Consider the following 15,628-nt stretch of genomic DNA (forward strand, 5'->3'; position numbering starts at 1 on the left):
TATATTTCTGTCTTTTTGCTGCTGCATACGTTGCTCGAGGTTAACAACTTAAATAGATCCTTGGCGAATGAGCTTCATAGTGAGGGTTCAAGTTACTGGATAAAATAACGCACATCCATTTTATTTTAATCTATCCAGAAAATTTTGTCTCGTATTGGGGCACTAAGTATTTTGAATCCGCTCAGTCACAATGCACACTAATTTTCCGAAAGTTATGACCGAGAAAAAAAACCCCGCAAAACAAGACCATAGCAACAAGGACAATTTAAAATATAACTGAAGAGAAAAGTGATGTATGTACTGGCCTATATTTATTTCATTAGACACCATGTACTAGCACTCGAGCAGGCGTTTCATCATAATTGTGTACTTCGTCCCTTAATAAGAGCAGGCCTACGTGCTCACACTGGAGCGAAAACGACAGTCTCTCATTTTAGAGCGGCCATGTTTTGGGAATTCGCTACTGTGCAACTGAACTCTCAACACCAAGGTAAGTGCTTGTCTTCATCTGCACGACTTTTGACATTTCATAAAGGGTATTAATTTCTGTATCCTGTGCTCACAAGACGATAAAGATACGTAATGTTACAAAGTTACACTAAGCATCATTTTCACAGGGGATAGGGGCTAAATATTGCTGGTCTTCAACCAGTGTTGATTTTTTATTCTTGACACCAGCGCATGAGGCGAACTATACAACAAAGAACGTACTATTCATCCTTTGCTGAGCGTTGTGCTGGAAAGTTGTGCTGGAAAGTGCTGAAAAGTCATGTGAAAGTCGGGTTGAAAGTGTCATCTTGTCAATAAGTACTAGTAATGGATGTCATAGCGATTACAGTGGATTCTAAAGTTGTTGTTGTTCATTTTCCATCTGTGAAGATGGCTGGATAGCCCATATTCAGCTACACTAAGCTGGTCTTCCATGGGAGTGTCCCTGCATGTCAATGTCGTATCGCTCCCAAGACATAAGGACCTATAATAATAGTAACAATTCTCTTTAAGAGCCTGTCATTGTGCCAATGTTATAAAATCATCATTGCGTTCGAGTATTAAAAAATCATGAATCATGATCATTCTGAAAGTAAAGTCATTACATGTGAGTCTTCTGTTGTTTAGTGTAAAGATTGGTCGAGCTATTTAGACGCAGTTCTCTCGATCGTGCCATTATGCCATGGTATAGAGAGAGGTAAGGTTTTTAAGCAATCTGGCAGCAATCGACCCAATGATTTATTTCATTCAGAGTAGTAACTGCAGTAAGTTTTGCGATGCCACAAATCATAATAATGTAGACAATGTGCATGTCATAACATTGTGTTGTATTATTGAAGTAAATTTAAAGAAAAAATACGTATATCAGCACACCTCGGACAAAATATGTGTCGGGGCTAAACTGTCAGAGGTAGCATTTACTTCTGTTGAATTTATCGTTCTAATGCCGAATAACGAATGCCCAATTCCAGAATCATGTATATGTATATGTATGTCGAATTATAGAGCCTATTATATATATATATATATATATATATATATATATATATATATACATATATATATATATATATACATGTATATATATATAGGCCTATATATATATGTCGAATTATAGAGCCTATTATATATATATATATATATATATATATGTATATATATATATATATATATATATATATAGACGCCTAATATGCTCTACTTTACAGCATTGAGCACTTTTCGACCCTCAACAAACCATATATTCCCGACGGATATATACCCAACGGATATATATATATATATATATCCCTAGTTGGCACCATAGGGAGACATATTGGGGAGAAGTGTCTTCATTTAGGGAGACAACTGGTCATTAAGGAGACAATTTTCGTGTCTCCATTGCGTAAATTGCCATTGAACATGTATTTTAAAATTTGCATATAAAACAAATGGAAATGTCTTCCAAATGACCCATCTAGGAGTATATATATATATATATATATATATATATATATATATATTGGAAACTTTGAGCAAAGAAAATGGGTTTCCAACGGGATTCGAACCCGAGACCTCCGGATTGCTAGACCGGTGCTCTACCGACTGAGCTACAGAAAGCCCTAGATCGGTTCTGGTCCCATAACTCTTGATTCTCTTTGCTCCTGTGGTCAGAAGCTGTAGTGTGTGTATGTGTGCCACGCACACACATAAACCCAAAGGATGTAAATCAACTTTGGGATACACATACACACACTATAGCTTCTGACCACACGAGTAAGGAAAATCAAGGGTTATGGGGGCAAACACCGAACTCGGGCTTTCTGTACCTCAGTCGGTAGAGCAGCGGTCTAGCAATCCGGAGGTTTCGGGTTCGAATCCCGATGGAAACCCATTTTTTTTTGCTCAAAGTTTTCACTATTCATCATTCGTTTCTGGTCAGTTTTCCCTTTCTTTGTTTATATGTATACACAAATGTATTATGTTAACTTGTTATCACATTACTATATTAAAAGTCCACCTGTGATTTTTTTATTTTTTTTTTGAGGGGGGGGGGGAGGTTCGTATCATAAGAAACAGCATTTCATAGGTGAACCCCTAGAAATCTCCTGCAATCAATGCCAAAATAGATGGCGTGGTCAAAATGACTTACATTATTTTGGCTCATATTGCTCTTTTAAATTTTGATCAGCTCTATAATAGTATGGTGTTGAGGAAGAGAGGTTTGTCGTCATGTCACATAGTAATATTCCACAAAAAAAGATCATAACAAAGAATATTAAAGGCCTACTTCTTTTTCATAAGAACGTTTAGTTACTGAAACTTAGTCACTGTGAGTAACTGTAGTTACTGTCGTTACTAAAATCAGAAACTGCAAGTCACTGTCAGAGAACTTGCTCCGAAGTATTCATGGATCATTGAGACATTGGAATTGTTCCAACACAAGCAAGCATTATACGTAGAGGGCAATAAGTGTTCGACGTGTTAAATTCTAAGTGATAATATTTATGTCACACAAGCATGTACATTTCAGTAATAATTCGCTATACCGAGAGCTCGTAAATCCGAAAATGATATAAAGTTTGTTATTCCAAAGGTTCGTTAACCCGTAAATGAAAGAAAAAGAATCGTAATTTCGTAATTCTGAAGATTTGTTGATATACGCACCGTCTTTACATTTTCGGTTTAACGAACCTTATTTCAGCTGTACCACGAGTTTTTCCGTAGCGCATAAGATGTCTTGCCTTGGTATCGACATGCAGTATTACTGCACTGTGAACATCCACGAATGGATAATGCTCACCAAAGCACGAAATCATTCGTGTGAAGCAGTTTCGTATGTCTGTTTTCACCGAAATTTTAATAGTGTGTGTTCGATATATGCCACCCCAGAGAAGTATTTCACAGTGTATTTTCGGTCATCATAAGCGTGTAACTTCGCAGTACAATAATCACACATGTACAATAATCACACATGAAAGTGCCGGGTTTTTTTTTTTGTGAGATCAGTAAATTGAATAACAATTGATAACATCATTTTAATTGATAACATCACTTTGTTAATGTCATTTTCCTAAGATGGGTAAAAAAAACAAGCATCGACGTCGAAAAACATCGGGTGGCTCGGGAACGACTCATTTTGACCCACACTCTACCAAAGAGGAACACGAGGCAGCTCGGCCACCTTTGGACTCTCCGCAAGTACAGCTGGGTAATACGGCAATTGTAAAATGATTCTTAAATACATGTAAAAATGATTGGCAGATTTTAGTGCGTGCAATCATTATAGACGGAATATCAACATCTCTGTATGACTTGTATTCGTCTGTAGATGCACATGAAAGCTATTCACAAAACTAACACACCTTGTACGACGATTCTATGTAGAACCGCACTCTCTGTAGGCCCTACAAGGATGACTCTCACTTACCACAAGATGAGCAAACAAAACGTCAGTTTTAAAACTGACGTTCATTTTGCCAGACAACACTTGGATTTCGGATCAAGGTGTAGCAGTACACGAACAGTTTTGTGTGTGCTGTGTGTGTGTGTGTGTGTGTGTGTGTGTGTGTGTGTGTGTGTGTGTATGTGTGTGTGTCTATGAGTGTCTATCATTATCGGCATTTTAAAGGTATAGAAAAAACGAAATATGCTTCCACTTGTAACTTGTAAATGATTAAGGAAAATATAAGAGCTGACATTGTTTAGGGAACCGCGTCAAGCTTCAGAGAGGGTCACGTGACTATACAGGCGATTATGATTTGATTTCGTCAATTAAGGACAACTATGTTCCACGAATCACGTTCGGTACACCCCCCCCCCCATATCATGAGAAAATTACCTTTGTTTTGAAAGCGTTGCGTCTTTTTAGCATTGGGAATCTTTCGGAAACTACAATATAACAAGTTAATTTATATACCAAATTTGTCGATAGCGGCCTTTGTGCGGGCAAGCAACGTAGTAATAATTGGCATATTATGTATAGTTCAGACATCGCTCATCCTGTTCATGTTACAAACATCTGAGATACATTGAATTGTCATGTAATCCTCTCTAAAGCTTCAAGCGGGTCCCAAATAGGTTAACATCTTGGTCTATGTCACAAAACGGCCTTCGATGTAAATACCTATCAAGCTTTCAATCTAGTGAAGGCAAAGTTGTTATTTGGGGGGGGGGGGTTTAAGTTACAACGGGGGAAAAAATCTATTTCAAAGTGACGCAATTCAATGTTGAAAGTGGAGAAAAATGAAAACGGATACAGGAGATTAAATTTTGTTAGGTATTTCAATGATTCTGTGCTTTTAATCTCCAGGGAACTTCATTCATCTCATCTCCATCCCAAATGCATGTTATGATTGTCCGTCTCTGTCTTGTGATCTGATTATTTCAACAATAGAGTAAAGACAAAACCACAATTTACCTCACACTATGCCTATTTCGATGAAATTTCTACCAGCTTGTCTATTTTATTTTGCTCTATTCATCAAAGTCAACTTGGGTATTATGTGGTGTGGAGCTGCATTTTTGATAACGATTCTCATGGGGGGGGGGGGGGGAACACCACAACAAAACTAGTAAAATGTGCAATGGAAAAATGCGAGGGATGAGAGCTTAAATTTTTTTTTCAACTGATAAATCGAAATTGGTAAACAAAAAGTAATTTTTAAAAGATTATACAAAGAACTTTCATAGCCCAGAGCTTTCGGGAACCAAATATGCCGTACGCTATGATAATAAAATGAGGATGACAATAATATCGGGAGCAACGGGTGACATATTATTAGACGGGAACATTCTTACCCAGCACCAGTAAGTTTTAAATCCCGAACAAATCGTTGATGCATCTTGCAAAGGCCATTTACAATCAGTTTTGAGACCTGCTGAATGACATGTTGATACCATACTCCTGTTTTATCACTAAGCATAATATATAATTTGCAATTATGCCCAAAGTTAACGTAATGATCGTCAAATGGCCTTGAAACATAGTAACAGTTTAGAGAGAACATAATCAAACTCTATAGTTTTATTCCTAATATGATATCCAAAAGTATCAAAGTAATAAAAGCTGTACGTTTCGTTCAGCAGTTCTAAGACAGTTTATGCCTTGGCCATATTTCAGAAAATAACACTCAACAACACATACTATACTCAATTAATGTTTTCATGTCTGGCTTTTTCCATTCGATGATATATCTCTCCATAGTATATTATCCGTTGCCTTTTTCTTTATACATGAACTGCTTTTATTCACAACATCTCTATCTCACATTGCGCTGTCAAAAAGAGAAGCGTAAGATGTCATTAATTATGTCATTTTTTCAATCTACAATTGCAGCAGATGCTATAAGTGCATTAATCAAAGGAGATGGAAAAGAGATCCACTTTCACGTTAAAGAAGTTGAAACCTTTCAGGTTGGAGACGTATACAACATCTCTGATACGAAATCATATAGCAGGTCAGAAGCCACGGGGGAGGATGGAAGTAACCATGGTGAGATATGTACTGACTTCGTCATTATAGTAAAGTGGTTTGCCCTCACTGTTGATTTGTTTATCTCTTTATTTGTTTTGTCATTGATGCATATAGTCTATTTGTTACTAGTTGGATTATCATTTCTCATTACACATTGCAATCGAATTCACATTGTCTCAAACTATGGTTTCTGAAGACAAGGGCAATGATGTACGTGCATTGAATGATTTGACATTAAATTTGTCCAGCACGAATCGATTAACTGCACGAAAGAGCGTACCTTAAGCACCATTGTCATGTGGGAATTTATGATTCAGAATGATGCTCAAAATTTTCCGCAATTCCTATTCCAATTCCAATAAGCTTATCACAAGTTTGCCATGTTTTCCGTAGGACAGCTGCATGGTAAGATTGTTGCATCTACCAGAAGTTCACAAACCTATGTTTCTTTGCTAAGTTTATAGTGAATATCTTTTTGAATTCCTCTCTATGCAGAAAGGGAAACACATATACAAGTAAGTGCTGACTTCCAGCATAGTGGCCCTGATGACGTCGACAGAGACATAACACGGCATGTTCAGGAAATCATCGCTAGCTTCCACAATCCACAGCAATGGCAGAAAAACATGGACTTGTGTCACAAACTTTTGTCTCTTTTCAAGAAGCAAGGGGCTTTCTTGCGTAGAACAAGATTTAGCTCCATTCATTTCTTTGTTCTGACGAAGACGAGAGCAAATTATGACAGATTTACGCGAGCGTGTTCGGACGGAACACTCTCGACGGCTCTCACGGATCTTCTGGTTACACCTGAACTCGAGGCAGCCGCTGGTGTAAAGTTGAGAGTCGGGACTCACCTGCAGGAATCTTCAGCATTACCTAACACCAAACAGACAACAGGTAATTAAATGTCTTCCGTGGACGTCGTAAAACAAATTACAACTATTAAGCCGTTTAACATCGTTGAAATGATGTCTATAAACTTGATCCTGATTTATTGGAACTTGTTTTTGTACAAGGTATTTCGAGACATAACTACGCATACACTGATGTGATATAATTATCTCGTTTACTATAACTATACATACACTGATGTGATATTATCATCTCATTTACTAGTAATTTGCACAGTTGATTGCGGTTTAGTTCACTCTTCTATCAAGTCTCATCATATTACAAGTTTACGCCAGATGTGATTGAAATTATGCGTTTGATTTTACTCTCATATGCATTGAAGCCATTTAAAACAGGAAGAAAAATTCCCGTCTAACTGTAACTGAATCAGTTACACCTCTGAGAAGCAGCGTAATGTGTGTGTGTGTGTGTGTGTGTGTGTGTGTGATAGATGTAAGATGGAGCTTCTGCATAAATGAATTAAGATACATGTACCTTCAATCTCAGATTTGCTCTGTTGAATGGAATTCTTCATTTTTTATTTTTTATTTTTTTTTTTGGGGGGGGGAGGGATAAAACGAGTGTGAACAAGCATTTGCTTATATTGTGAATCTGAGCAATTCTTATCACGGCGCCACGATTTTAAAAAAGGAGGGAGGGCAGTTTATATTGCCGGTGCAACTTCCGAGTTTCATCAGCTAACAACCGGATTATATAGCAGCTAACAAGGAAAAAACCTTGTTCGCGCTCCCACTTCAAGGCTTAATCGGCTGACACACACAAAAAAAGGAAAAGAAATCGCTCTGGTACAAATTGCAATTGGCGAAACCTTAATACATACCATTTTTTTTTTTTCTGGTGCCACTTCTTGGGTTAAAAAAAAAATGGGAGGGGGGGGGCCGAAAGTGGTTTCACGCTATATATTTCTTTAATATTGTTTTAAAAAAGGAATTATGATACATACAGTACATCAGATTCTCTGAAATGATGTAAATGTACAAAAAGTAGAGCGTCATGGGAAAGGGAATGCTAAGTGGTTTGCTTTGTTTTTCTTTGTTTATTGTTTTATCATTGAGGATACAAATAATTTTCATTGCAAGGTTTTCTGTGGGAGATTTTTTTTTTCTTCCTGTTCAGGGAAAGATATTAATTGCCCTTATCCGTTTATACTAAGATATTCGATTACACTTGCTGATGAATACATTGCAGGCGCCGCGGATTTGTGTGTGTGTGTGTGGGGGGGGGGGGGGGCTCGATCCCTCGGTACCGCGGCCTCTGCATTGACAAAAACATTTGTAAAGCTATAGAATGCCAACTACTAAAAGAAGAACATATATTTGCTGTAAGAATTTGAATATTGGTAGCGGCGAATCCAAATCATTTTTTGTTTATTCCTTTAATCTCGTTTAGTAAATAATTATACACTGCATGCTCTCACTACCTAACCGTGCATATCTTCATTACCAGCCAGCAGATAATCAATTGTACATTGTTTATTTCTTTATTTATTACTGTAATACCTTTGGAGATTCAAGATGACGGTTTATTACATCTTTGATTAAGAAAATATCACCCATGCCATGTATAGAGAATTAGAATTTGACTTACAAATTTAAGTCAGACATGGAATTCTCGATGTTTTCATTGTTTTGTTTGTTTGTTTGTTTGTTTGTTTTGCCCATTATGTAGATATAAAGGAAAAGGAGGGTCGCAGTTTGCATGCCATGACACCAAACGACGTGGCGGACTGGCTTGTACATAAGGCAGGCATTCCTGGGGAGGTGGCTGCTAGATTTCAGCTAGAGGGAGTAGATGGGGCTCTACTTTCAGAGTATAAAGAAAAACATATCAAGAAAGACTTCAACTTGCCGACAGGAATCTGGCGAAAGATCAAATACGCTCGGGAAAAGTTCCTTGGAGTGTCTTCGTCAGATTCGTCTTCAAACGAGTCAGGAGACGAAGACAGCAAGACACCAAAAAGTCCTAGAGAAGAATGTGCCGCTTTAGCCGAGGTAAACTTTGATCGCAGTCGGCATGAAGCAACTTCTTCGTCTTCGAGGCCCAAAGTAGGTGAAATGAGCCAGCCCCAAAGTGGACTGTCGAGACTTGATGGAAAAACTGATGTCAGCTCTCCTCAGACGTCTGCTTCCGAACAAAACACACCATCTAAGGAAGAACTATCGGCAGAAGAGGAGCGCGTTCGCTATCTTCTGACAGGAGATGAATCAGGAACTCTTGATATCGCGTTTCACCCTCTCCTTGTTGTAAACAAGCCTAATTTCTCTAGCTCTGACGATCATAACCTTAAATCACTTTATGAGAGGTTTGGTTTCACCTCGTTGGTGAATTGGAATGCCGTGTTTGATTGTGACTCCATGTCACTAAAGCATGGACTGTGTGCTATGGTTCAGGAGGAGAAAGAGCTAAAGTTGCTCTTACCGTCGACATTTAAGAAGGAATTATCCTTAGAAGAAGTCGAATTCAATGATGTCCCAGCCTGGATATTTACTAACGGAAGAGAAGATCTTGACGATATCGCAACCCCAAGCTTGACTTCTGAATGGAATGAGAAATATAGCGCAGATGTAGATCGTGCTGTGGACTTCTTCACAACATCTGCAATACCCAGAAACAGGGCTGTGATCATCTTCCTCCTCCTGTCTGACACGAACATCCAGATCATGAGCGACATTTTTAAGAAGTTACAGTCGTCCATGCAGGGCAAGGGTTCATTTACGTTTCTCGTAAATGATGTTAAACTCTATGAACAATGGGCCCAAGAAGTCAAGAAGTGGTTACCAAGAGAGCAGCTTGACAAGCGTAGCTACATTGTTGCAGATTGGCGTCGGATTGATGGCAACATGAGGAAACTTTTAGGAAAAACAGCTCTTGATCCAGCTTTACTTCCCAAGTCCAAGGAGCAGGCATGTATCCTCCCAGACAAAGAGCGTTCCAAATGGCAGAACATCGAAGTTCTTCTGCTAAACGAATGTGAGAACCCTGCAATGGATGAAAACAGTCCTGAATTTCAGGATTTGGTTAAATCAGAGGAGCATAACTTCTTCCATGGCAATGCTGTCTCATGGTGGAACTTCTTTCTAACAGATTCAGAAGGAAGGGAACGAGGATACAATCATGTTCTTCAACGTGATGCCAGCAAACTACTACAGAGTAAAGTAGAAACAAAACTAGAGAACAGGAAAAATGCCTCAGGTCCGTTAGTGACATTTACTGTTTTTCATCAACCAGGCTCTGGAGCTAGTACCGCGGCAAGACAAGTTATGTGGCATTACCATCGTCAAATTCGTTGTGTAACTGTCAGGAGAGCCATACAACCAACAGTTAATGAAATTGTAGAGGTACGTCGTTTTGGCTACAGTGCTGTCGAGGACATCCCCCCTGTTCTTATTCTCCTCGATGATATGGATGACAATGATGTTATTGACTTTATTGCACAACTCAAAGATGTGTACAAAAATGAAGACAGTTTGACGTGCATTATCCTTCACTGCAAGAGAACTCCAGATCCAGAGGCAATGGCAAGCTGCAATGGTGCAAACTCAGTAGTTTTGAAACACAAACTATCAAACAGAGAGCGCAAATGGTTTGAAAAAACGTTCAACGAATACGAAGAAAAATACAGTGAAAAACCAGAGAAGTTGATTGGTTTTATGGTAATGAAGGAAGAATGTAACCCAGATTACATTAGGAGAATCGTGTCCAGTATCTTGGCAGACATATCAGGAACCGAAGCTCAATTGCTCATGTACATTTCAGTCATCAGTATGTTCATGGAAAATTTCGGGATGCCAGTCTCTTGCTGTGATGAGTTTATGATTGCACACACACCAGTGGAAGGTCGAGGATCAAGGCGTCTAGTTAAGCATGTTCCATGGGAAAATCTGCTTTCAAACGCGATGCGGATTCTTCTCTTATGTACGAAAATTCATACAAAACAAGGGCTCACAAAGGTGATCAAGCTAGTCAGCCCATCCCTTGCTGAAGAACTTGTCAAACAACTTGTCGAGTGCAAAAATGAGAAAATCGGAGACGTTATCTCCGAATTCATTCACGAGTCAGGCATTCTCGATTCGAAGGCCTACATGAACACGTACATGGTCCTGAAAACCCGCGAACTTCTTGTCCGTCGCAAGATGTCAGAATTTGATTCGAAAGAGCAAAGCCGGTTTTCTCCTTTGATCACCTATCTCCTCGGAGAAGATAAGCCAAAGGCTTTCCGATTGCTGGAAGGAGCATTAGAGAAATTTCAGAGTGGAATCATCGCCCAACAACTTGCTCGCTTGCACCTTGCGGACAAAAAATTTGACAAAGCAAAATATTTTGCTAAAACGGCGATAGGCTTTCAAGAAACCAACTCGTTTTTCTTGCATACACTCGGTTTAATAATTAGCCAAGAAATGGCTACCTTCCTCAAAAACGCTGATACTCCGCTAAATGAGCAAGAGGCTGATAAACTTCTAAGCCTCCTTCAGGAAGGAATGGCTGCTTTCCAAAAATGTCAGCAGTACAGCAAGACAGAGGAAACTTTTTCCATCTTTTCTGGATACACTGGTGAGCTGCAAGTCATATTTCGCTTTCTACGGATTTTGGAGCAGAGAGATCGATCATTTTGTGCAGAAGATGGAAGGGACGTGATCAGACGCTATCTATTGACAAATGAAGAGATTCCCATGCTAAATGCCAGATGGATTGCTTGCAGAGAACAGTTGCAGGAGCTCGCAAAGAGGGCCAGTATCTCGTTTGAAAGCATCAATGATCTACTGACATGCAGTAAGAATGGGTCTGTAGCAAAGCAAGATGTAGGAAATGAGTTGCATGTCAAGAACCATAAGTTCCCACAGCTTTACGATGACCTTGTATGGTTTTTCTGTATGAGCAATGATGATGACCCTCCCATCTCAGTGAAGAATGATCAAGAATCTATGAATAAGTGGCGCAGAACACAAGTGAGATCAATGAAAGCAGACACATTTAATTCGATTTTCAAACTTGCTCAGAATGATGATGAGATGCAGTTAACCACCGTTCTGCAACTACTACATCAGAATAGACCAAAGAATGTCTTCGACCTGAAGCTATTGGTGTGTGTTCACTTTGCCCTGGCGTCCCTTGGAAAAAAACACACAGACTTCGATACGGTCTCACAGATGATTGCAGACCTGAATGATTTCGATCGCAGCTTGTATGGCGCCCTTTTTGCGTTGCTGCTGGCTTGGCCGAAGGATAGTGGCCATACCACCCAAGGCAGAAATGGAGGGATATCGACAGAGAAAGCAGTCATTAATCTACGGGAAAAATGGAACAAAATGACAGGTCAAACTTCAACAAAGCGAAACGACCGTAATGATCGTTCCCTCCCACGTCACCAACTCGTTAAACGGAGGCCCTTGACACACTTCCTTCTTGCAAAAGGAGAGGGTTTTGACAGATTCGTGCACATATTCATGTTCCATGCAACTAATTCTACCCTGGAGGAAGAAAGGTACAGATTTTGGTCACGGAAAGAAGTTGTGGAAAAGCTCATCCGGCTTGAAGGAACAATCCAAGACGCTGAGAGACTAGTATTTAGGACACCATCGAACGAGCGCATTTACATCAGAATATCACGACCTCGACCAATCCAGCCAAGCCAGGAGAAAGTGACTTTCTTTCTTGGGTTTAACTTTGCCGGCCCGGTGGCTTACGACGTCACTGAAAAGAGAAAGGAATTTGCTCCCAGTCAAGTGAGAGAAGCACCCATCCGTGAGGCCTATCCAGGATACCTCCTTGGCAACTTGTACAACCTCTATGAAAAGGAAGAGGAGATCGCCGAAAAATTACAAGACATCGATTACAAGACTCGGAAGAGGAGGAACAGACAGCAACTCACAGCTGAAGAGGTAAATCGTAAAATTTGTGCACTTAAAACGAGTTTTGGTGGTGGAACACCAGTTATTAAAGTAAAGTGGGCAGGTTAACCGTAAAGGCTGTGCCGTCATAGCGGTTTTAGATCTCTCGGTAAGCGCAAAAATCATTCACGTTCCAATTGACTTGAAAATTTCAGCCGAGCCATCATTGGTTCACATAACCAACAACAGTTTTTGGTTTAAGCCACTTGGTTTTGAAGAGGTCTGCTGAGGAATTGATTCGTGCCATTTTGTGTGTGTGTGTGTGTGTGTGTGTGTGAATTTACATCATCGAGTGTATCAAAGTATGCATTTGCGACGAACCTTATTCCCGATTTAAGTATGATGCAGACGATACAACAAATTTAGAATTTCTTGTATTTTGTGGAAAACAGCTGGTTTCCATCTTTAAGCTATCAAACTTCATACACATATTAACTAAATTGTATTTCTTTACGCGGGTTAAAGACTACTTCTGTTTCTCAATGCTACTTCCCTTTCTTAGAGGGCATTGGTGCAGTCAAAGGTTACCCTGGAAAAAGAGCTCGAGCAGATCAAGAACAAAATCCAACAGAAGACGGAGCAGAGTAGTGATGACGATGGTTTCATGCTAGTTGTCTGGAGAAGAGGAAAAGCAAGAGGGTCTACGGCCGCTTCTTATACATAACCTTCGGAGGCCAGTTTCGCAGTGAGGTATCATTACTATCGTTCTGTGATCTGTCATTCAGCTTTGCTATCCTTGATTTGGAGCTAACAATAGCAAAGAGTAGATATGGCTCTTATATTGTGTATAGTCATAGAGTTCAGAAGAGCGACAACTTGACAGAGTTCCTGAAAATCAATTTCCTCGTAATTTGTCTAATTCTGGTATGATCACATTCTTTATAATCTTAACGCGTTGAAAACGACTTTATTTTACTGTAAAACACATTTCCCATTGACACCTGCCCGAGTATACTCAGGATTCGTCTTCAGTGGTTCAATACTGTGTAATTTGACATACTTTATTTCACGCTTTCTACCAGATATATGGCAAGAAGCTAATTATCGGACTAACACAAATTAGAGAGAAGTCGACTTTGCAGTCTGAGGGGCAATTAACCATGCAGAAGACTGGGAAATTAAACAATAACATTGCTTAATCAAAGAACTTCATATTAGCGTCTTCATAAAACACAAAACGGTTCATATCTCAACATTGTTCGACTAAAATGTTAGGACAAGTGTTCCTTCTCGGAACAGGGGTAAAATACCGTCAAGGGAAATAATGTGGTACAGTGTATCTACTTAAAACTTCCATGTAAACAGAAAGCAGCAGTATTTGTGTGTGTGTGTGTGTGTGTGTTTGTGTGTGTGATTCTGAAATATAGGTAGTTGAATACCTAATGTAGATTTCTAGTGACCTACATCAACCTGCAATGCTAACTTAATGTCGGAATGTCTTCATTTTATATTGACAGATGTGAAAACTTCTCGTTCATAATAGAGTCCACAAGTGATATTTGGCCGATTTTTCTTCTGTTGTGTTTTTATTTTCGAGTCGGAAAGTTTCTTATCTTCTCACTCTCCTCTCTGTTCGTCACTGTTTTCTCGTGTACCAGTGTAAACGATAGAAACAGCTTGATGTATATCCTTTATAATTGCACTTTAAAGGGGATGGCTAGTAACTGATCACTGGGAATCAGTGGGAATGCTGGAGGATGATTGTTCCAATCCTTGTGGGATTCATTTAAGAGTTCATTATATATATATTCTTGTGTGAAAATTATTTGCTTCAGAATGGTCTCATATTCAAGTAATGTGTAGTTTAATGTTTCCAGATTAGCGTGCCTGGTCAGTGACGGGGCATTAATCTGCACATTACTAATGAGACCGTTCTGAAGCAAATAATTTTCACACAACAGTAGATATATAATGTACTCTTAAATGAATCCCACAAGGATTGGAACAATCATCCCTCAGCATTCCCACTGATTCCCACTGATCGGTTACTAGCCATCCCCTTTGATATAATATCTTGCAATATAATGTTATAATTAAAGATTTTCGTTGACGCCAGAGATTATTGGCAATTTAATGTAGGCCTATTTCATCCATCCTCGTTCAGACTTCCATAGCCAAAATTTGGCCGCTATTCTGCATGACAATAAGATAAAAGTTTGTGTATTTTTTTTTTTGTCTACCAATGCGGTGTTTATCAGTATGTGTGAATAGCTATATAAAATGCATAGTGTATCTGTTCTCTCTCCGTCTTTTGAACTGAATTGAATTGAATTGAATTGAATTGAATTGAATTGTTATTGGTAGTTCCTTAGGAAGCGATCAATGTCTACATGCAACCACGGGATGAGGAAACAATGTCTTGCCTATGGGCACAACCACTGCAGTACAGTCACGGCACTTGAACCAGAGACATCGTGATTAAGAGTGCGTGGTCTTACTGAGCCACGATGGCTCCTTATTCCTCATTACCAAATATCGCCCTCATGTGGCTGTGCATCGTTGGATTAAATTTTGTTAACTAAAGTTTACGCGAAGTAGGATATGCATTTATACAGTCTTCATATCTTTCTAGGTATGCTTCATTTCGATACCTTAATTGTGTTAAGGGACAGTTGTGATGCGTTCTATATGTAGTGTGTTTATGACACGTGGAAAGGAAATGAAAATGCTAAATGCATAACATTCAATGTCACAGATATAAGATTATTCATACTTCTCTGTGTGCAAGATATTATTGTGTGCTATATTTCTTATCTCAGCAGATAATCCATTAGATATTCAAACATCAGTGAGAAGAGAATAATGTTCAGTTGATGAAATCATGCCACTGGCAAAACAAGAAAAAAGGTGTTATGTACATAATCTCATATCCATAAGTGTTTAG

The 15,628-nt window shown here is 39.0% G+C and overlaps 1 protein-coding gene across 1 annotated transcript; it reads left to right on the top strand.

Annotated features, from left to right (window-relative positions):
• Positions 1-444: 444 nt before the first annotated feature.
• LOC139723909 (sterile alpha motif domain-containing protein 9-like) lies at positions 445-13,408 on the top strand. Its single transcript, XM_071635113.1, has 5 exons — positions 445-490; positions 5,807-5,962; positions 6,440-6,841; positions 8,525-12,735; positions 13,247-13,408. Exons 1-5 carry the CDS (start codon positions 445-447, stop codon positions 13,406-13,408), a joined length of 4,977 nt encoding a protein of 1,658 aa, XP_071491214.1.
• Positions 13,409-15,628: the final 2,220 nt, after the last annotated feature.

The sequence above is a fragment of the Diadema antillarum genome, unplaced genomic scaffold, assembly GCF_040938485.1.
Source record: "Diadema antillarum isolate AM-2024a unplaced genomic scaffold, OU_Dant_1.0 scf00000202, whole genome shotgun sequence".
Classification (NCBI taxonomy): Eukaryota; Metazoa; Echinodermata; class Echinoidea; order Diadematoida; family Diadematidae; genus Diadema; species Diadema antillarum.